This window comes from Chelonia mydas, chromosome 10, assembly GCF_015237465.2.
Source record: "Chelonia mydas isolate rCheMyd1 chromosome 10, rCheMyd1.pri.v2, whole genome shotgun sequence".
In the NCBI taxonomy this organism is placed as follows: Eukaryota; Metazoa; Chordata; order Testudines; family Cheloniidae; genus Chelonia; species Chelonia mydas.
Genome location: NC_051250.2, coordinates 76,729,985 through 76,750,598, shown reverse-complemented (window position 1 = coordinate 76,750,598; position 20,614 = coordinate 76,729,985). Strand labels below are relative to the sequence as shown.

At 44.2% G+C, this 20,614-nt stretch overlaps 2 protein-coding genes across 5 annotated transcripts in view; both read right to left on the bottom strand.

The window, feature by feature from the left end:
• Window positions 1-12,465, bottom strand: part of UBAP1L (ubiquitin associated protein 1 like) — a 41,664-nt gene extending 29,199 nt beyond the window's left edge. For 2 of the 4 annotated variants that reach the window (XM_043523221.1, XM_043523220.1), the window contains exons 1-5: window positions 12,401-12,465; window positions 11,703-11,790; window positions 10,515-10,676; window positions 2,774-2,928; window positions 172-1,002 (exon numbers count right to left, since the gene is read on the bottom strand). In XM_043523221.1, coding sequence (XP_043379156.1) covers window positions 172-1,002; window positions 2,774-2,928; window positions 10,515-10,674 — 1,146 coding nt within the window. In that variant the 5' untranslated portion in view covers window positions 10,675-10,676; window positions 11,703-11,790; window positions 12,401-12,465. Of the gene's footprint in view, window positions 1-171; window positions 1,003-1,107; window positions 1,283-2,773; window positions 2,929-10,514; window positions 10,677-11,702; window positions 11,791-12,400 lie in introns of those variants that run through there. The other 2 variants (XM_037910517.2, XM_037910518.2) reach the window with 2 other exon arrangements.
• A 39-nt stretch (window positions 12,466-12,504) lies between these two features.
• On the bottom strand, window positions 12,505-18,853 carry PDCD7 (programmed cell death 7). Its single transcript, XM_043523222.1, has 3 exons — window positions 17,967-18,853; window positions 14,827-14,965; window positions 12,505-12,637 (listed from the first exon to the last, which is right to left on the bottom strand). Exons 1-2 carry the CDS (start codon window positions 18,791-18,793, stop codon window positions 14,920-14,922), a joined length of 873 nt encoding a protein of 290 aa, XP_043379157.1. The 5' UTR covers window positions 18,794-18,853; the 3' UTR covers window positions 12,505-12,637; window positions 14,827-14,919.
• Window positions 18,854-20,614: the final 1,761 nt, after the last annotated feature.

Genomic DNA, 20,614 nt, shown 5'->3' with positions numbered 1-20,614 from the left:
AACATATAACGAAGGCCAAATGCCTATGATTTCCTCAGCTCCTAAGTTTGGGAAATACTGCTATATAGCTTGCATTGTCTTCTTTCTCTCTCACCCCACTTTACATGGGGCTGTGTGACTACTACCGGTAGCACTGACAAAGGTACACAGTATCAAAAAGCCGTATCTTACCGCAACTGTGGGTTTATGGTTTCTTATTGGAGGTATTGATCTAGCAGCAGAAGGTGTCCTGGGACTGCAGCAAGGGGTAGGTGGAGGTGTTGGGGTTAAAGTTCCCATCAAGGATACATCCGAGGCAGGTCCGTATCTAAGATTTCTGCTACTTCGAGAGCGCTGGTAGAGAGAAACCAGTCTTGGAGCCAGTTTCCTTTCAACAGATGTTCTATTTAAAGGATGCACTAAAGCAGCTAACTTCTTTTTGGCTTCTTCCAACTCATTCTTCATATTATTAAATAAAATCATGGATCTTCTCTGCTTGATCAGATTTGCGGTAACTGGCTCATGGCAGCAGTTTTCAGAAGATGGATCTAACAATACCGGAGAAGTCCTTGGTCTAAACTGGTGAACTCTGGAATGCTGAGGCATGGCGCTTTCAACAAATTTGTTATCCAAAATGTTTTCTTCTTCTTTGTTGCTTTCTTCACCAGTAGTTGAGGAATACTCATCGTCCTCAGAATACTCATTCTCTTCAGAGTACCAGTCCTCACTTTCCGTCTCAGATGGTGTACCTCTGGCTGTGGAGGGGCCATATTTCACATCAGCAGCACTTAGGCTTACACATCTACGAACAGAGGTTGTGTGTGTCACACCATCCTTTGCTTTCCCACCAGCTCTCTCCTCATTCTGTGTATTGATGACATAGTTTTCTTTAGGATCAACCAAAAGCAGCCAGCAAGGTGGAGCTGTTGGCACAGCATCAGTAGTAACTCCATACCAAGGAGTTTCTTGCCCAGAAGCAGCCTCAATCCAGTAAAGCACCTTTCTTTCTAATGAGAAATCATGCTGAAAAATAGCAGTAAGCAGAATAATTCAGTATTTAAAAAAAAACAACCTGAAGTGATGTCAGTTAAAAGACTTTTATGGGTTCAAACCTTCACTCTTACTCACCTGAGTAATGCTCACAATAGAACTAGTTGCAAGATTAAGGGGTGCAGGACTGGACACAATGGGCCACATCCTCTGCTGGTGTAAATCAGCAGAGCTCCATCTCAGGCAAGGGAGTTATGCCAATATCCATAGTCTGCCCCAGTATCTGTAATCCTGAACATAGACCTGTATCCGCCTCTCAGAAATAATTACATCCAACTCAAATAAATTCACACTGGAACTTCGTTTTGTTTTTTTTAATCTTTGAGTAATGCTTAGAAACCAAATAGCTTCCAGAGTTGAGCTCACAATCAAAACCTTATGCTTTGTTTTAAGTATTTTGTCACCTACAGTACTGGGGAAGGAGAAACACAGAACTGTGGACTGAGGGTGTTGGCATAGAAGTAGAAGAGGTACTGTTTTCATATACTTTGTTTTAAAATGTAAATATATTTGTGATGTAAGTCTAAAGACCTGATTGAGCAAATAAATCTTATATCATGCCCTGGAGCTCGCCAGACTAGAACTCTCATGGGCTGTCAGACAAATATACCCCACAGACAGACCACAAGTTCTGTTTTTACCACTTACATACAATAAGGCCCAGTACTTGCTAGAGTTACGACTGGAGATAGACCTGAACCAAATCCCCAGAGCGAAAACACACCAAACTTTGAGGAAAGATTTTTAGATCCAATCTTGCAGCTTTTATCAAATTCAAGTGAAGAATAATATTGTTTTTTTCCAAAGCAAAATATGAAGGTCAGAATTTGAGAGAAGGAGGCAACTGGTATGCCTGTGCAAACACAAACGTGAAAATCAGGAGACTGCACACCTCTCAGTCGTCAATTACCAGTTTTACACATGGTGCATAAGGCACAGATGCAACAATCTCCTTCAGAAAACTATTCTTAGCATATTGGAGATATTTAAAATAGGGAGCAAAGCAGAGCTGAGCAACAATGAACTAGTGAAGAAGTGCGACGTGGTTTTTAAAACTTTGCAGCTCCTCCAGGCAAGAGTAAACAGCATCAATCTCTGTTACGAAGAGTCCTACATAAGACAGGCTTGCCAAGAATAAAGTGCAATGACTCCGCCTATTGGTGAGAACTTGTGGAACATCTCTGAAACCAAAGCAGTTCTTTTTACAGAGGACTCCAATTAAAATCCTGTCCATCCTATGGTTGAAACTGTGCTAGCAACAACTGTAACCTAGGAAATCTGCCCTAGTGGGTTCTGGAATAACAACAACCAAAATGACAGTGATAAAAAAGTACTACAGCCAGCCAATGGGGAAAATCCACAGTAGTTTCCTATGACGGACAAAACTGTTCTAGCAACCAATGTGTGCATTTAAACACAATGTTCAACTGTAATGTGAACAGGGTCTAAGTCTGTCAGAATACACCACACTGCAGCATATGTCCTAGCCAGCGTGGGTAGTTTTGGCTGGCCAAAATTCCCTTTCAGGTCCTGGGGCACAGGCCAAAGCAGGATCTGGGCTTTGCTCTACCAATCTTTGGCCTTGTATGAGACTGCAAAAACAGGTGTGTTTAGTCCAGGAAAGAAATATTTCAAGGATTTTTTTTCCTTTTCAGTGGGAAAAAATACTATGCTACTCTTAATATCATGGATATTAATATGAGATCAAAATTAACAAAGGCTCTAAGAACAGAGACTAACCTACCATTGTGCACATTAGGATCTCAGTGCAATCAGGAATATCAAAGTCGGCTAAACTGATTAAGTTGGTGCCTTCCGCAGAGTCATCTTCAAAGCTCTTGGACATTTTAAAAGGTACGTCATCCAGACAGCTCATATTGTCTCTTGATATTTTGCAATCTAACAGAAAATGAGTGAATAAAAAGAAGTCTCAGTAAATTTAATGTGAAACAGTAGGGTAATAGCATTTCACATGCCCCATCCTTAAAAAGACATGAAAGGAGAGGCAAAGTAGATATTTTTTAATGACTGTGAATAAAAATAATTTAGCTTTTGAACATAGTTTAGAGAGAAGTGAAAAGCACTGTATGCAGCCGATTCTGGTAAAGTAGAAGAGCAGTGTCCACTATGAATAACACTGAAAATCTTAAGAACTGTATTTGGTGTCAGATACTAGAAATATTTACATAAAGGGCTAAACTTTATTATTAGATGAAGGAATTTGCGATGTACACAGAATAGGGGCCAAATTTCCAGGGTTCAGGTTTTGGATGATAGAAACTGTTGCAGAACCCAAATGTGATTCATATTGAATGAATGTGTGAACACAGTTTCTTCACTTCACTCACAGAGCTCAGACTGTTGATCTTACGCCCTGTAATTTTGCTGCACATGTGGACATGCCTGACCTATGACCCACATATGGTCAGTGCTCAACTCTACATTAGTGACATACTGTTCTTGTGCGGAATCAGGTCTGTCCACTCACACACACACACACACCTTATGCTCGCTGAGGAACTGACAACTAAGCTCTTGCCATGGATAATTAAAGGAGACAGGTTTTTTTCCATTTGCCAGTTTGCACTCTGCTAAACAGACTTTCTAAGTTCCAACGCAGTGCACATCTATACACATCCAGAATGTGCCTGGAGCCAGCTGATCTACCTTCTTGGCCCTATATTTCTAACCTCAAAAGAAGTTCTTATGAAGAAGCAGCATGCAATTATTCTTTTATCCTCTTTCCAGAGAAGAGCCTGTAACTGCAACTCATTTGATCATTTGCATATGTGAACTTTCAGTTTGTTAGTTTAAATGGCTTTCCAAATCTTTGACAGCCAACAGTCCTCTCGTCTATCCACTGATCAAGTGTTCTGTTTTGATACCTATGGTAAGTGATGATAACTTGAACAAGTGGCATATAGTCACTAAAAGTCACCTAGACTTCAGCTGCACTTGCCGCATGATCAAGACTCATTCATTCTCCACTTCCATCCACCACTATGTTCAAGCTTAATTCCCCATATATTTTCAATACTCTCCATCCACTTCTCTTTCTTCGTTCCCTCACTATTCCCAGTCTATTCTCAACTGCCACATACCTCCTCACGTCATCCATCCACCCACCCACCATTCTTCCTTCCATTCCCTCTCCCAACCAGAAAGCGGAGAACAGGGACGGGACCAACTGGGTGGAGATGGAGGCTAAAATGGCATCTCAGGAAGCCACTGCTCAGCCTCTCCACCCTTTATGCAGTTTAAGGATGACCCTGGGTTGTGGGGAGGGGTAGGTAGTTTTAACCACGGACTGGTAGGCCAGTGGCCAGGGAACAGTAGAGTGGAAGCACAAATAGATGTCCTCCTAGCCCAGTTGACATGACCCAGCAGCAAGGTCAGAGCTCCGCAGCACAATCCCAGGGGCTTTCCTGCACATGGCTGGCCCGCTAGGGGTTTAAAGAGCGGGTGAAAGGTGACTGCTGAGATGGCACTGGGGCGTCTTAACCGACGCACACAAATCCAGATGAGATTACTGGAAAGAGGAGAGAATTGCTGACATTACTATTGGGCGCACACGCATCCCTTTCTCCAGCTATGCCTCATGGGGAGAAACACCCGCCCCTGACTCAAATGTAGCACACTCACATTTATTCCTATGAGTTATTTAAATTAAAAAAAAGCAGAATAATGAGGGTCAGCCCATACAGTTTATTTCTACGTGATTTAAAATCTCTCTGCGCCATACTGGTCATTTTTTGGAGCCCTTCATTTGGGAGGTTTTGCCCACATTGTTTTCCAGACCTTGCTATTGTGAGGGCTGAGATAACAACCACACTTCTTGTTAGAGGGATGTTGCTATTATATTATCTAGATAAACTTTACAAAGAAATCAAATAATGTTTAGCGTGGTAAAGGTTTTTTGGGGTTGGAATGGCAGGGAGAGAAGGGCGGAATCTGGTGAACTGGGATTAGTGGCACGGAAAGTATTCCTACAAATAGTGCCAATAGATTTAGGCTATGAATGACTCAGTTAAGTGAAAAATAAAGATTCTGTTGCATAGGCAGATGAAGAATCCCAGTTCCCTAATTTCTTATCTATGATGGGCTGATAACGTTTTGCATAATGTTAACTGGCAAGTCTTGATAGCAAGACTTCTAACAAGACTTGGAATCTAAAATCTGTACTTATTACAAAAAAAAATCCCTACACAGCAGTTGCTTATAATCTTTCTGAAAAAATAAAAAGTAGCTGGAATCATGTCAATTTTCACAAAACTGTTCTGCCCATAATTTTTTCAAATAAGAGGGAAGGTTTGTTCATTAGTGAGGATAAGTACATCAAAAAAGAAGCAGAATTTATACAAAGAGGATTTAGCAGCACCTATGAACAATGTGGATCTCACAAGGAAGAGGCACCTAATCAACTCACAGCCAGACTTCCATTCATTAGGAAACAAATTTAAATACTGCTGTTACTAGACTAAAATATCAATGTTCCTATGCACAATTCCTAGGTGCAACTGACCTAATTAACATACCCAGTTTATATTAACATTACAGAAGGGTTGTTATTTGGATTGTTAATACAAGGATTATGTGCATCCAGGGCTGTAGTTGTAGCCAGATGGACAGTAACCAGCTTTGCAATGCTGCACGTGTATTTTCATTAATACATTTCACGTGCAACAAGTTGGAATCCTACACAGGCATAGACCATCTGCTCCATGCTTAAGAGAGGTTCAGCATAAGCTACAGCTTGCGTAAGTGTCACGGAAAAACATAGCCAAACTGTATCTGAAAAGAAATGATTGTGAAGCATTGCTCTTTCAGTTACCAGGACTACACATACTTAAGAGTCCACCCTTATGTAGTTAATATTATCTTGCAGACATTGCATACTGCAGGAAGAGAAGGATGTTCCTGTAGGGTTAAATAATAAACAGAGTCTCTCTCTCAAAATAGGTGCAACTTCCATTATTGTCAATGGCAGTCAGGTATGTATATGGGAAAAAAAGAAAGATTTTTAAAAGTCACTTTTATGGATTAAATGAAGAGGGTTAATGCAATCCCTAAAGCCACTGTGAACATAACAATTGGTGTTCCGACATCTGTCTGAAATATTTGCTATACTGGATTTGCCAAAACATGGGCTTGTCTATACACAAAAGTTAATCCACTTTAACTATAGTTAAAGCAGTACAATCCCCCTAGTATCATACAGTCATACACATATAAAAGTGCTTTATACCAGTATGGTCATTCCCATACAAGGAGAATGAAATATACTGGTAGAACTGTATCCACAGCAGGAGTTGTACTGGTTTCACGATTTTGATTAAAAAAAATCCGCCCCCCCATTAAATAATTATACTGGTACAAAAACTGTGTGTACATCAGACCTAAGAAGTGGTGACTACTAGAGACACACTAGATAATGGTCTGTCAGCACTACAAATATTTTCAGAGGTTCATAGCTTGGATTATAATGCCAAATGGACCATTATGATATACTATAAAAAATAAATATAACTGAGGCTTCCACTTTTAAGATTACAGGGAAACCTGCCTGCCTAAAAAATAAAAGCAGAGTTACCAGTAAATACTAGTTTATACCAAAACACACTTGTAACAAGTATTCTGAACTCATTCATCCAGTGACATCTTCACATCACTCTTAGTCAGTTTCACACTAGAGGATCCAGGTTGACAGATTGATTAATACACATCAAGTCAATTAAAAAAAGATGACACTTAGTACAGGAGTGGACAGAATGTCTTACAACTATACAAAATTGAAATTGTATTGCGACCAAACATGGAATTGGAGCCAAAGGAGCCATGGAAATTTATAATCAACCTTCTTTTGAGCCACAGTATTTTTCTAAACCTCACAAGGTAGCAGGAAAACGCCTTTCTGGACTCAGCTCAGTTCATAGGTTTCATCAGATGAGTGTTTATTTGAAGACATTCTTTTAGAATCAAACCACAAACTTGGATATAATAGTTACTAAGTGGCACAATATTTTAAGAGTTCCTCTTCAGTTGGTAGCTCAAACATCAAAACACATGTTCTTCATTTGAAAATCAAAATATTTTAACAAGGAAAAGGAACAGACGACTATACGAACTATATTAAAACTACATAACTGGAGTATATTTTGCTCTATAGTACATCAACTGGCATTTTAAATTTTATGTTTATAAACAAGATAGAAGTATAAAGTTATGCGTACCTTAAAAAGAAATCATACAGCTTTTCCCATGAAGTAGAGAAACTTGCGCTGTTTTACATACACTAGCTGTTTATCCACTGCTCAATTCTTTAAATGCTTGCACACACAAAGTCAGGTGTCTGAGTTACATTTCTACAGTTTTAGATTATAGCTGTCTAATCAGTTAGCCTGCATCACCATCTCCTCTGACACAATAAGGAGCCTAACCACTTATGCTGAACATCCTCTGGTCACTCATTACCTTTTATAAATTGAGGGCGCTGCTGCCACTGATTTTATAGAACTGAAGTTTTGTTTTAGAGCAGAGGTTCTCAAACTGTGGTCCGTGAGCTCCACTCAGGTGGTCCGCGGATAATTCCCTCTAAGGTGTACGCCTGGACGGCTGCACACAAGAGAACAAAGGGCCGTCCACCTAATTAGAGGAGCTGCGCAGGCGTGGTTCCGCTAATTAGGTGCGTGGACCCTGGAGAAGACACACATGTAAGGTGAGGGGGTGGCCTTGGGAGGAACAGGGGGTAGGTGTGAGGGATCAGTGGAGTTAGAAGAGGGGGTGGAGGGAATTTGGGATCTGCAGGGCTGCGGCGGCCAGAGAAAGAGGTGACTTTCCCCAGCTCCAGAGCTGTGGCTGCCAGGGAGAGACGGCCCTCCTTCCCAGCCTCAGCTCTGTGGCGGGGGAGAGATCCCCCCTCCTTCCCAGCCCTAGCTCAGGGGCTGCTGTGGTGGGGAAGAGAGGGCACATCCATTGCATTAGAAAGGTAAGACTATGAGTTGTGTGCTTTTATTTGTAGAACAAAAAAAAATTAGATTTTTTTTTTAATATAGTGCTTTTATCCAAAGAGCTTTACAATAGTTAGCTAACGGTACAAACATTTGGAAAGATCATTAAGTGGTCCGCCAAGACCCTCAGCAATTTTCAAGTGGTCTGCAAAAAAAAAAAGTTTGAGAACCACTGTTTTAGAGCAAATAAAATTCTAGGGTAAAGATTTCCTATGTAACAGGAAGCTAAAAAGAGCAAATTTTTTTCCCCCCCTTTCGTAAACCAGAAACCCTGGCATTCCCTTTAATTACTTTATGATATAGATCATATGGTGTTTAAGGTAATACACATGGAAGCAACAATTGCTGCATTCTCTCTGGCAAAAAAGAGTCACACTCTCATTTTAACCCTTTCAAGTAAGTAATTCTCAGTGGGCCCATACTGACAGATCTCAACTCTGGGCACAAGTTTCAGTTAAAAATTATGAACATTTACATTTACTTGTAAAGCCACAACATAAATGGTGTTGAATATGCCACTATATTTTAATCAACCATATGCTGATTTCCTGATGCAGTTTTAGGGTGAAATGAATTTCATCACATGGAGTCTGAGTAGATACTTTCTATACAGTTGATGTGTAAGTGAGTTGGAAAGATTAAATCCACTCCCTCGCGTTGGGGCCAAGATGCAGGGTTGAAGCCAATGGGCTGGAATAGCAACTGCAACTCCGAATCACTTGCATAGATCTGGTAGGTAGAACTAGAACCTGCATAAACACGGATCCCATTCCATGCCCCCATCACTGTCCTATATATTGGCCTGTACACAAAACAGTTGCAAAACAGAACCTTCTGTAGTGCTTAGGGAAAAGAGCTGTGGATGTTTGCCTGTATGTCTACTCTGCCAGGGCTCTCCCCATACTATGGAGATTAAGTGATGCAAAGGCTTGTGCTGGTCCTCTGGACCATGGAAAATTTCCCCCTCAGAGAACAGGTATTTATGACAGTTTCCATTATTTTTTATTTCTTTAAAGTATAAAATGCACTTACAAAATGAGAGTTGTATTTTTGATCAAATTATATTTTACAAATAGTATCTACTTACAAAGAAAGCAAGTAACTAGCAAGAACAATTACAATAAATTAGACTTCAGCTTTTATTACATTTTTTTTTTCTAGTAGGCTTATTTATCAAGCTATATACAGTGAAATGGCTAGTCTACCTTTTTGAGCATGATGATACAATTATGGATTGCCAAGATACTTCTATTAGCACCATACCCAAATACAATGTCAATGGAACAGGTATCACATGAATATTAGGCTCGAGTGTCTAGTCTATAGGAGATTGAGCACATACAAAATTTCAGGTTTTATAAGCAAAGCGTCTCTTGGACACAGTGCAACACATGACTATCCAGAGGGGGAAAAACCTTTTCATTCTTATAACAAAACTGAAAACAAGACTTTAAGCCCTTCATTAAGCAAAAATAACTGATTTTGAACAGGAGATAATCAAAGAGCTAGATTTTTAAAGCTGCATGCATTATTACTGCATGTATAATACCCAAAAGCTGGCTACTAATCTGGCTGAAAGAAAGAGGCCATCTGTGGAGCCCACACTTTTTATTTAGGAAAATAATCTTAAATTTGTGAGCTACGTTTGATGTATAATGGCTAAACGGCATATCAATATAAGTAATACTTAGCATTTTAAACTCACTATACAACATTAATCTTTGTGAGGTAGGAAATTATTCATAATTTTGCAGTTTGCTTAAATAGACAAAAAGAGCTTATTGACTGCCAAAGGCCACAAAGCAAGCCAGTGGTAGAGTGAAGACTAGAACTCAGGTTGACCACAGTGACTCTTAGAAATGTCTACACTTCTATAATTATGTGGTGTTGACTATTTTTTTGTTTGTTTTTTGTTTTAAAAAGAGATCTGGAACTTCAGGGTCAAACCTTAGATCGAGAGTGTTCACTGACTTTGATACTACTTTTGGAATAGAAATTTGTTTCAACACTAGTTTTCTATGGAAATTCACCTCTTTTGGCGATAGTCATTCACTATCTCTACAACCAGAAGAGTTCAGAGAGAAGAGATGACTGCTGAACTGAAAGCTTACATGCTAGGGAAACAGCTAAACCTGATGTCCAACGTGAGCATTTTGATTGCACACACATGCTCTGCAAAAGTATCAGCCCACTTACAATGCCCTCAAATTGTAAACAAACTCACTCAAATCCAAAGGCTAGTTAAATAAAGGCCCATAACAGAACTGTTAATTCTATAGCACCACAACATTAACAACAAACATGGCTTATACTGTCTTTTACACTTGGATATTTATCTGTTAATCCAGGAGGTGGAAAACATTTTTTCCTTATCGTTTTTCTTCAGGAAATTCCAATTCCAGTATCTTGCCACATGCTTTACAATTAAAAAAATGAAGTGGTGGTGTAGATTTCAAGGAAAACTTGGGACCTACCTACCTATATGTGAAATTCCTACCACTTCAGACTGACTTCTTATAAAATTATCTAACAGCAGTGGCCCAAGTGTCACTGGTAGGGAGACTTGGAAGGACCCATCCTGGAGGGATGCAGCTTCCTTCAGGATGATCAGCTGGTACCAGATACTGATCCCATTCATGCCTTTAATAGAAAAAAAGATTAAGATAGGCATTGGTTCTGTTCCATCTCACACACCTTAACAAAATACATTCACATACATGTTCTTTTTACATACTGTTTCATATACAAACGTTATAAAATGTACTTCTGAATTACATTCTTCAAAGCAAAAACTTGAAGATACATTTTTAAACCAACATGAAATGAGCATGAGTGAGCATGCAAGTTTCTAGCAATTATATATGGAGATTCACTACACTTTATGCTGAAGTCTACAGCATATTTAAAGAGTCAAAAGCATATGTTCCTGAATTAAATTTAAATGACATCAATATATATATATTTTTAAATCATGTACTTTACCCTAGTAAGTATGCTGCCTTCATTTTATAGGTTGCACCATTGTACATAGTTATACAGTAGTTTAGGATCAGAAGGAGGACACGGACCCTTCATTTCCAGACTGGTTTCATGGCAGCTTGGATATTGCAAGTCTATGCACTTTATAAAATGTAAAGTTTGTAAAACTTAATTTTAAACTTTCTATGAGAAGGTAAGCATGCTCCCATGTAAAAGCAGGTCAAGTGTTCCAGGAAGATTCACAAGGTTTTTTTGTGTGCAGAGGGCAGTAATATTGTTGACTTGAAAACGAGGTTTTTAGCAACCACAAGTGTGTTGGTGTGATTATATGTTATGATTGTAGTGAGCTAGTGCTTTGAGATTAATATTGCGTGTGAAAGTTGCCTTAATTTATTATTTGTTTTCTTTTTAATGTTCAGGGTGTTGTGAGGAAATATATTTCAGCAATTATAACTCTATATTAATGAAGTTTTTTGGGTGGGAATACATTTATGTTAGCTGAAAGCAGAGTTAGGCAAACAGAGCTGCCAATTTTATAATCAAAGTGATCTGATGAGAATTCATGGTATAAACTTTATACTCTGGAGGTCAATGAAACAACAGACGATGTAATTTTATCTTCACAAATCTCTACATGACAGACTACCACCTCATTACCACTAATAAACTAAAGATGTTTGCTCTTACCTTATCTGGATGAGGGCTGGTACAGAATGCTCAGCTTGTAAATAATATTGTCTAAAGGGTTGCAGTAGATGATTAAGAGGAAACTCATCTGTTAAAACACATACATAAGAAAACTGTTCAACAAGATATGACCTTCAATATCAAAAAGTGTTAGGATCCTTAAAGGTGCCATATCTCACTTGTCACTCCGTGATTACTGTTTAAATTTGCTAATTAATATATTATTGTTACAAAAAGTATTATGGGATTTCTGATGCCTACAAGTGGTTAGGACTTTCTCCACTCTTACAAAAGACAATACTTCCAGTAGCAACCTCCCTCCCTGGGAACACACTGGTATTGGGGCTGTACTAAAAGGAGCAATGACACCTGCTGAATCACCAATACTAACATATCAACATGTTGTGGGACGTCTTCCATTTAAATACCAAATTCAGCCTAATCCTGCTTGGCTTGTAAGGTTTGGTGAAATCATAGTTTGTGATACTGTGACTATACTCCTCTTACATAAAGTAATTTTCCAATTCTATGAACATGATAATGAAAGGGCATGAATGAACTTGTGTATCTTGTCTCCTGCTCTTCATAGTAATTTCAGCACATAGCAGCTTTTCCAAGCAAAGTTGTGTTTGCATTTTAATCTGACTTGTTTTGAAAAAAACCTCCCCAATACTGAACTAAAATATGCAGAAATGTACCTGGATCCCCAAATAACTTGGAATCAATGTCACGTTTCTGCTGTAGAAGCTTTTCCCTTTCTTTCTTCTGTTTCTTTTCCATTTCTCTTTTCCTCTCTTCTTCCTGTTCTCCTTCTAACATAACTCTTAATGCTCTCTCTTCAGCTTCATACAGTTCAGAGCGTTTTCTGATCAGTGTCCTCAGCCTCTGTATGTGATGTTCAAAGTCTTCATCTGCTGAGGGTGGAGGACAAACACCTATACAGACAGTGAATTAAGTTATAATTTTCAATCACAGAAATGGTACTCACTTCAGTTTCATACTGAGAGTGGAGTTTGCAGAATCTCCAATTAACTTATATCTGGTCACCCATTTTCCTCATGACTATCCTCCAATAAAATGACGTGGGTCAAGAAGGAGTTTGGAAAGAAATGTATATCATGCAGAATACTACAGTTACACACAACAATCTTTCAGAGATACTGTCCTATAAGGATGGAATTTAAGGTAACTGCTCAAGCAGTATCTTCCGAATCCTCACTAGCCAGGTACTCTATTCATGACGTTTATTATTTATGTACAAAATGTTCCCGATAGTCTGGTTATTGGGTACACTCAGCACATACTGCTTAAATAAATGTAACTTACGATTGTTAATAATACCACCTAATATAAAGTAATTATTCATTATTATTATTATTATTATTACTGTAAAAGTTTTATTATCTGGCACGTTGGGAGAATGGGAGGTGCTGGTAAGTCAAAAATTCTGGTTAACTAAGAGGGAGTGAGTTTTGGTGCGGGAGGGGACTCGGGGCAGGGGGTTGGGTTGCGGGACGGGTGTCGAGGTGCCGGGTCCATGCGGCTCCCCACAAGCGGCGACGTGTCCCTGCTGCTCCTAGGCGGAGGTGTGGCCACTCCCGGCCAGGCAGCTCTGTGCGCTGCCTCTGCCCGCAGACACCACCAGCTATGGTCAATGCTCCTTGGTGGAGGCGCAGCCACGCAGCTCTGCACGCTGCCTCCGCCCGCAGGCACCACCCCTGCAGCTCCCATTGGCTGTGGTCACCAGCCAATGAGAGCTGCGGAGCCAGTGCTCGGGGCAACACCTGCGGCGGAGGCAGCCCGCAGCACCGCCTGGCTGGAAGTGGCCATGCCTCCGCCTAGGAGCAGCAGGGACATATCGCTATTTGTGGGGAGCCGCCTGAGGTGAGTGCCTCCTGGATCCAGCAGCCCAAAACCCCTCCTGCGCCCCAGCCCCCTGCCCTGAGCTTCCTCCTGCACCCAAACTCCCTCCCAGAGCCCACGCCCCGCACTCCCTCCTGAAATGCCAATTTATAGAGCTTTCTGGTTGGTAAAGTGCCAGATAACACAGCTTTTACTGTATTAGCAAATCATTATTTAACAGGTTCAGTTGGTGAGACTTTCTTAAAGCATTTGGAATAAATGCAGGAAACCTATTGAAGTTACTAATTTGGCAGAGTCAGGAGCAAGTAAAAAGACACTACTGGAGAAGTCCTTATCAAAATACCTTCGGAAAACCCACTAAAGGCCTGATCCTGGGATTTGTTGAATCAGGTCTCCAAGAGCTTATTGTTCTTAGAAATATCTATTCTGCTGAAATATCCTGAGAGCAGAACAGTTTTACCCAAACAGTAAAGTACCATCTGAGGAAAGAAAAAGACCCAAAACCAAAAAAATACCTTGCGACCCAAGGCCCTGATCCTACAAACACTCACGCACATGCTTAGCTTTACTAGAATGAGAAGTCCCACTGATTTGTGATTTCAATTAAAATCCATGGGACTACTCACAGCAGTAAAGTTAAGCATAAAGTTGCCTTATGGGGACCTCTGCAAATAAATCCCCCAAGTGACCACCTGAGTATTGTCTACGCTGCAATTAAAAACCCACGGCAGGCCTATGCCACCTGACTCAGGCTTGTGGGGCTTGGGCTGGGGCCTAGGTCCTAGTATCATGGGAGGTGGAACAGTCCCAGCTCGTGGACACCATAATTAAACAACCCCATAGCCCGCCAGCTGCGGGTTTTTAATTGCAGTGCAGACATACCCTTTATTTATGAAGCAAGGGCACCAATTCATCTTATAGGCTATCTGAAGTCTCCATAAACTTAACAGAAGTTTTAGAGCTTGGAAGCACCATTATCATATCCCATTTTTAGTAGAGAGTTTGTATTACACAGATAATTACACAGGGCAAGTTTTTGCCAGCCTTACTCATGTTGCATAAGCCTTTAATCCATAACAATGAAATAGGGGTAATCATGAAGAAAGGAGCTACCTAATGCAAGAATGGAAAATTCTCAATATTATGGAGTTTTGCAAAATTAAGACATTTGCTAGCTATATTTGAATGCCTATATAATATTTGTCTAAAAATGTTTTATTTCTTGTATTTCTGCATAGATCACAAAGTGCCAATAATTTACCTTTTCTTCCTGCTGCCTCTTTTCTCAGTTTTCGAAGCTTTTCTAAAGCACGCAGGATGTCCACCATTCTCTTTGTGTCTGCCTGTTTTTTCCTTACTTCAGATAAGACACTGTCTGCTGCAGCTTTAAGTTCACGTTCCTGTGAACAGAAGAATGTACAGAGAGAACATGAAATTACATATATGGGCAAGAATTAAAAAGAAAGCTCACATAGGATAAAGGGAAAAATAAGTGAAAACAATATTCCAATGATGGAGATGAAGTAAATCAGTCACCTGCCTATTGTGTCACTTTTAATGGAAAGAAATAAAACAGGGCAAAGAAGCCTAAAAAATTGGAGAGCAGCAGAGTAACACCAAAGCAGTAGTATCAGAGGCTGCTGGTAAATTCATAAACCGTAATAAATTCTGTACTCAGAACATCAAAATGACAGATAATGTATGCAGATTAAACAAAACTGGGATCCAAGTCCCATGGTAGGATGCACTATGGGGTAATCAATTATTTTTTGTCAAGATCCAAATGTCTTGGTGAACAAACTCCAGATTCCAAAGAAAATAATATAAAAATAATAATAATAAATGATAGTAATAAGTAAATACAAAGATTTCCTGGTCCATTCAAAAGCATCTGGTGGTCCGGATTTGGCACCCAGGGTTGATGTACTAGTTTGTAAGTAGAGCACAAGGTTAAATGTATAGGGTCAGATCTTGAAACTTACACTGCATGCTTTGTAGCATTCTAGTAACACAACACAACTGTATAGTGAGTGGATCTGGTATCCTGACTAAGTAACTCCTTGGTGGCATAGAGATGACATAGAGCTCTTATGACACGTCTCTTCAGGCCCCTAATGCAGGATAAATCTTTTGCTTTAAAAAAAAAAAATTATATAAATAAAATGGAGAGCTAAAAAAACAGGGAAACACTTTTCCAAATTGCTTACAGTGAGAATTATGCTATGGAAATGAATGGAGCTTTCAGTTGGTCAACAACAGTATTGCCAACCCCAAGTTTTCAAAAAATCATGACGTTAAAAAATAATTCACTCTAGGTTCTTCTTTGCCTTCTGGTTTCTAAAGCCTGATATATACTTAAAATTTAGCCTTACCCAGCTACATCACTCAGGGGTGTGAAACATTCACATCCCTGCATGCTAGTTAAGCTGACCTAACCCCCAGTGTAGACATGGCTCAGTCAGTGAGAGAATTCTTCTGCCAACCTAGCTACTGCCATTTGGAGAGGTGATTAACCACAACCGTGGAAAAACCCTTTCCATTGTGTAGGAAGCATCTACAGTATGGCGCTACAGCCACACAGCCGTGCTGCTGTAGTGCAGACACATCCTGAGCATCTAGAGGATACTCGGGTCACATTCTCAAGCTTTTCTCTGCAAGCACAAGGGCTAGAAATGTACTTAAAAAAAAATTTTTGAAAGCAAGGATTTTCACATAATCCCTCGACTCCAGGAAGTGGGGCTGTAAGAATGTTACTAAATTTCTTGCAAAATTTCTTGCAAAACTTAAAAAAAAAAAAAAAAAAAGAGAGAGAATTATAATAATTCCTGGTTTCAGAGTAGCAGCCGTATTAGTCTGTATTCGCAAAAAGAAAAGGAGTACTTGTGGCACCTTAGAGATTAACCAATTCATTTGAGCATAAGCTTTCATGAGCTATAGCTCACTTCATTGGATGCATAAAATAATTCCTCACACTTCTTGGAACTTTCATTAAAGGAGGGCAAAGCATGGAAGCATACAAGCACACCAGTGAGGTAGCTAAGGGATACAACAAGGATCAGTGCACTCTCCAATTTAGCCACTTGGTACATGGCAAAAAAGGAAGAACTGTGTGCAAGGAAAATTTTATGTAGACTGAATGCAATCAGCCATGTCAGGATTTGGCCAGAGCAGTGGAGTCAACGCCCACAATGGATCTTTAAGGACTACCAATGGTCAAGACCATCTCAAAAAGCACAGCACCCCCACAGGTGCTGGAAGTCGGGGTGCTGCCGCACTCCCTGGCTTGAAGTAGTTTCGGAAACCACTTCAAACCAGGGGGTGCGGCAGCACCCTACCAGGGTTGCCAACCCTCCCGGTTTCATTGGGCGTCTCCTGGAATCGGGCTCTATCTCCCGGAGGTTACTGAAACCAAACCAGGAGATTTTAGGCTGCTGAAAGTCTGGCAGTGCAGCGGGACTAAGGCGGTCTCCCTGCTTTCCCTTGCCTGCTCCCGGAAGCGGCCAGCACATCCCTGCAGCCCCTATGGGGGCCCCCAGTAGGTCTCCGCGCACTGCCCCCGCCCCAACCGCTGACTCTGCAGCTCCCACTGGCCAGGAACTGCAGCCAATGAGAGCTGCGGGGGCAGCGCCCGCAGGCAGGGGCACCACGTGGAACCCCTTGTCCCCCGCCCTGCCAGGGGCTGCAGGGACGTGCTGGCCTCTTCCGGGAGCGGCACGGGGCCAGGGCTGGCAGGGAGCCCACCTTAGCCCCGCTGTGCCCGCCAACCAGGAGCCATCCAAGGTAAGTGCCACCCGGCCGGAGCCTGCACCCCAAACCCCCTCCCGCACCCCAACACCAGCCCTGACCCCCATCCCAGAGCCAGTACCCCAAACCCCCTCCCGCACCCCAACACCAGCCCTGAGCTCCATCCCAGAGCCAGTACCCCAAACCCCCTCCCGCACCCCAACACCAGCCCTGAGCCCCATCCCAGAGCCAGTACCCCAAACCCCCTCGCGCAACCCAACACCAGCCCTGAGCCCCATCCCAGAGCCAGTACCCCAAACCCCCTCCCACACCCAAACTCCCCCCCCCCAGAGCCTGAATCCCACACACCCCCCCTGCACCCCAACCCCAGCCCGGTGAAAGTGAGTGAGAGTTGGGGGTGGACAGAGGGAGAGGGGATGGAGTGATCGGGTCTCAGAGAAGGGGGGGGGGGGCAAGGGGGCGGGGCATGGGTGTTTGGGTTTCTTTCGCAACAGTTGGCAACCCTATAGACAGGGTTTATAGGTTGGTTCAATGGCTCTCAGCACCCCCACGGTGTGGATTGCTCCAGCACCCCGAGCACCCCTCCATGACAGCCCCAGGCAGTGGTACGGGGGGGGGCGCAGTACCCGGGTCTTCTCCTCCACCTCCTGGACACACTTGGCTCGCCACTGGTCGATCCTGGCCTCCCTTTCCGCCGCCCGGGCCGCCTCCTCCTCCCGCGCCGCCTCGGCCTCCTGCTTCCTCTTGTGGAGGCGCAGCCGCCGCTTCCGCGCCTTCTCCGCCTTGCGCCGCAGCTCGCCCAGGTAGCCGGGCTCCCGCAGGGGCCGCACCCGCTCCTGCAGCTCGCTCAGCAGGGCGCGGGCCCGGGCCTGGGCCTGGGCCCAGCCCGCCTCGTCCCCGGCGGCCTCCTGCTGCCGCATGGCGCGGCACAGGCCGGCGAGCTGGGCCACCGGCCCCAGGGCCCCCGCCGCCAGCTGCCGGGCCTGGCTGAGGCTCGGGGCGCCCGGCGGGGGCGGGGGGAAGCCGCGGGGCCGGGGCCTCCTCTGGGCCAGGAACTGGGCCAGCCAGAGCTCATCGCGCTGCCTCAGGGCGGCCTCCCCCTCGGCCGCCTCCCCCCGCGGCTCGGCGCTGCCCTCGCCCCACGGCGGCGGCGGCGGGCGCGGCGGCCAGGCCGGCGGCCCCGGGGCCGGGAACAGGAGCCGCGGGGCCGCCTCCCGGCCGAGCGGAGCCGGGCCGCAGCCTCCCCCGGGGGCGGGGAAGTAGGGGCCACCGCCCCCCGCGGAGAGGGGGGGACGGTGGGCGGGGGGCAGCTCGGGGGCCCCCGGCGGGGGCGGCAGGAAGGGCGGCGGGGGCTGGGCTCCCGGGAAGGGGCCCGCGGCGGGGGAAGGCGCGAACAGCCCCCCCGGCGGGGGGAAGCAGCGGTACTGGGGGGGCGGCGGCGGCCCCGCAAAGCGGGCGGCGAAGGGCAGCGGCGGCTGAGACATGAGGGGCCCGGCTCTCCCGTGGGCCCGGCGCGAGCGCTTCCGGCAGGGCTGCGCCGCTCACAGCGCCCCCCGGCGGCGGGGAGGAGCCAGCACCGGGGCTGTCCCAGGAGCAGTCGGGGGGTGGGGGTGGTGCCCAGCCTATGAATATTTATGAAGGGGAGGGGTCTGAGCAGAGCCCTGAGTTTAGATGGGGGGAAGGTGAGAGGTGCGATGCAAGTGGAGGAAGGAGAAGGGTCTGGGCAAGGGCTGTGACTACATAGATTAGGGAACCTAGAAATACCTGTGAAGGGAGAGGTGTGTAAAGGGCCACTGAATGGGTATCACTCACCCTCACCTCTTCCCCCATCCGCTCCCTTCAGGCAGTGACAGCCAAAAGCAGCTGCAACAACAAAGTCATTTCTGAAACTAGGGCCCAGCCTTTCCTAACCCCCAGCTACTGCTGCAGCCTGCTAGAGGCAGTCCCACATTGCAGAGAGCACAGCGCGGAATGGGCATGATCCCCTCCCACAACCCAATTAGACCTTGCACTTTAACAGCAGCTCCTGCTGTATTACAGGACACCTTAAACCTATCCACATCACAAGCCTCTATCTTCCTCAGTGCTAGAGCTGCTCCTGATACATGCTGGGAAGTTAGTCGTAGAGTTGAGCAACCAAGACCCTGCATTGCTCCAAGAGATCTGCTCTAACACACCACTAATGAGTCGACTGAAATCACATTTTCTTGCCACCCTTCTACCCCTAATGTTGTCACTCAAGCAGACAAGGGGTCAGTTACTGCACACAAGCAGAGAATGATCCTGTAGCCTGTGCACTCTGGCACCTACCAGTCAAGCACCTACCACCTCATGCAATCAGCCCTGGAGTAAATGTAAGGCCCTACCAAGTTCACTGCTATGACAAACATGTCATGGACCATGAAATCAGGCCTCCCCCGTGAAATCTAGCTACTGGAAGGGAGAAGGGGTAGGGTTAGGGGCACCCCATCTGGGGGGCTACTATCATGTCCCTGGCTCCAGCTGCTAGGCTGGGGAGGTATAGGACTTACTCTTCCTCTGCACAGCCATGCTCACGGGCACATCAGAGCCACCTTCCTGAACCTACCCCACCTACAGGAAGCTCTGGGGCTAGACAGCAGTCCCAGAGCTTCCTGCAGCTGCAGGAGGGTGCCAGAGGTGAAGGTAAGTCTGATCTCCCCAGTGCAGCTGGGAGCACCCAGCAACTGGAGGAGGTACCCAGAGGTGGGTCTGATCTCCCACAGAGAACCACAGTGTAGGCAAAGAGCAAAGCTCAGCTGGGACTAGCAGCTAGGAGTCTCTAGTTGTGGTGCTCCCAGCAGCACAGGGGAAGATCAGACCCACATTTACCTCCTGGAACCTCTTGCAACTGCCAGAGGCTCCAGTGCTGCTGCCTTCAGTACAGAAGTGAAGGTGGCAATCCCACCCCCCCCACACACAACTGCTTTGCAACCCTCCTCCCTCATGACTTTCCTTTGTGTCAGGACCCCCAGGTTACACCACCAATGAGTTTTCAGATGTAAACATCTGAAAACATGAAATTGACTAATTTCCAACTCCTATGGCTATTAAATTGACCAGAATGGACTGTGAATTTGGTAGGGGCTTAAGTATATGGCATTGCCTTAATTGACTCCACCTTGGAGTTGGCCAACTAGGATCACAGTGGTCAAGTGGGGCTACATAGCTGGCCTCAATACATCTGCAATGCCAGCTGCGTGAGTGCAAATCCTCTTCCCATGAGCTAACAGAGTGCAATGATCAGACTATTGCATGTGCACAGATGCAGCAGGCAACAGTAGAAT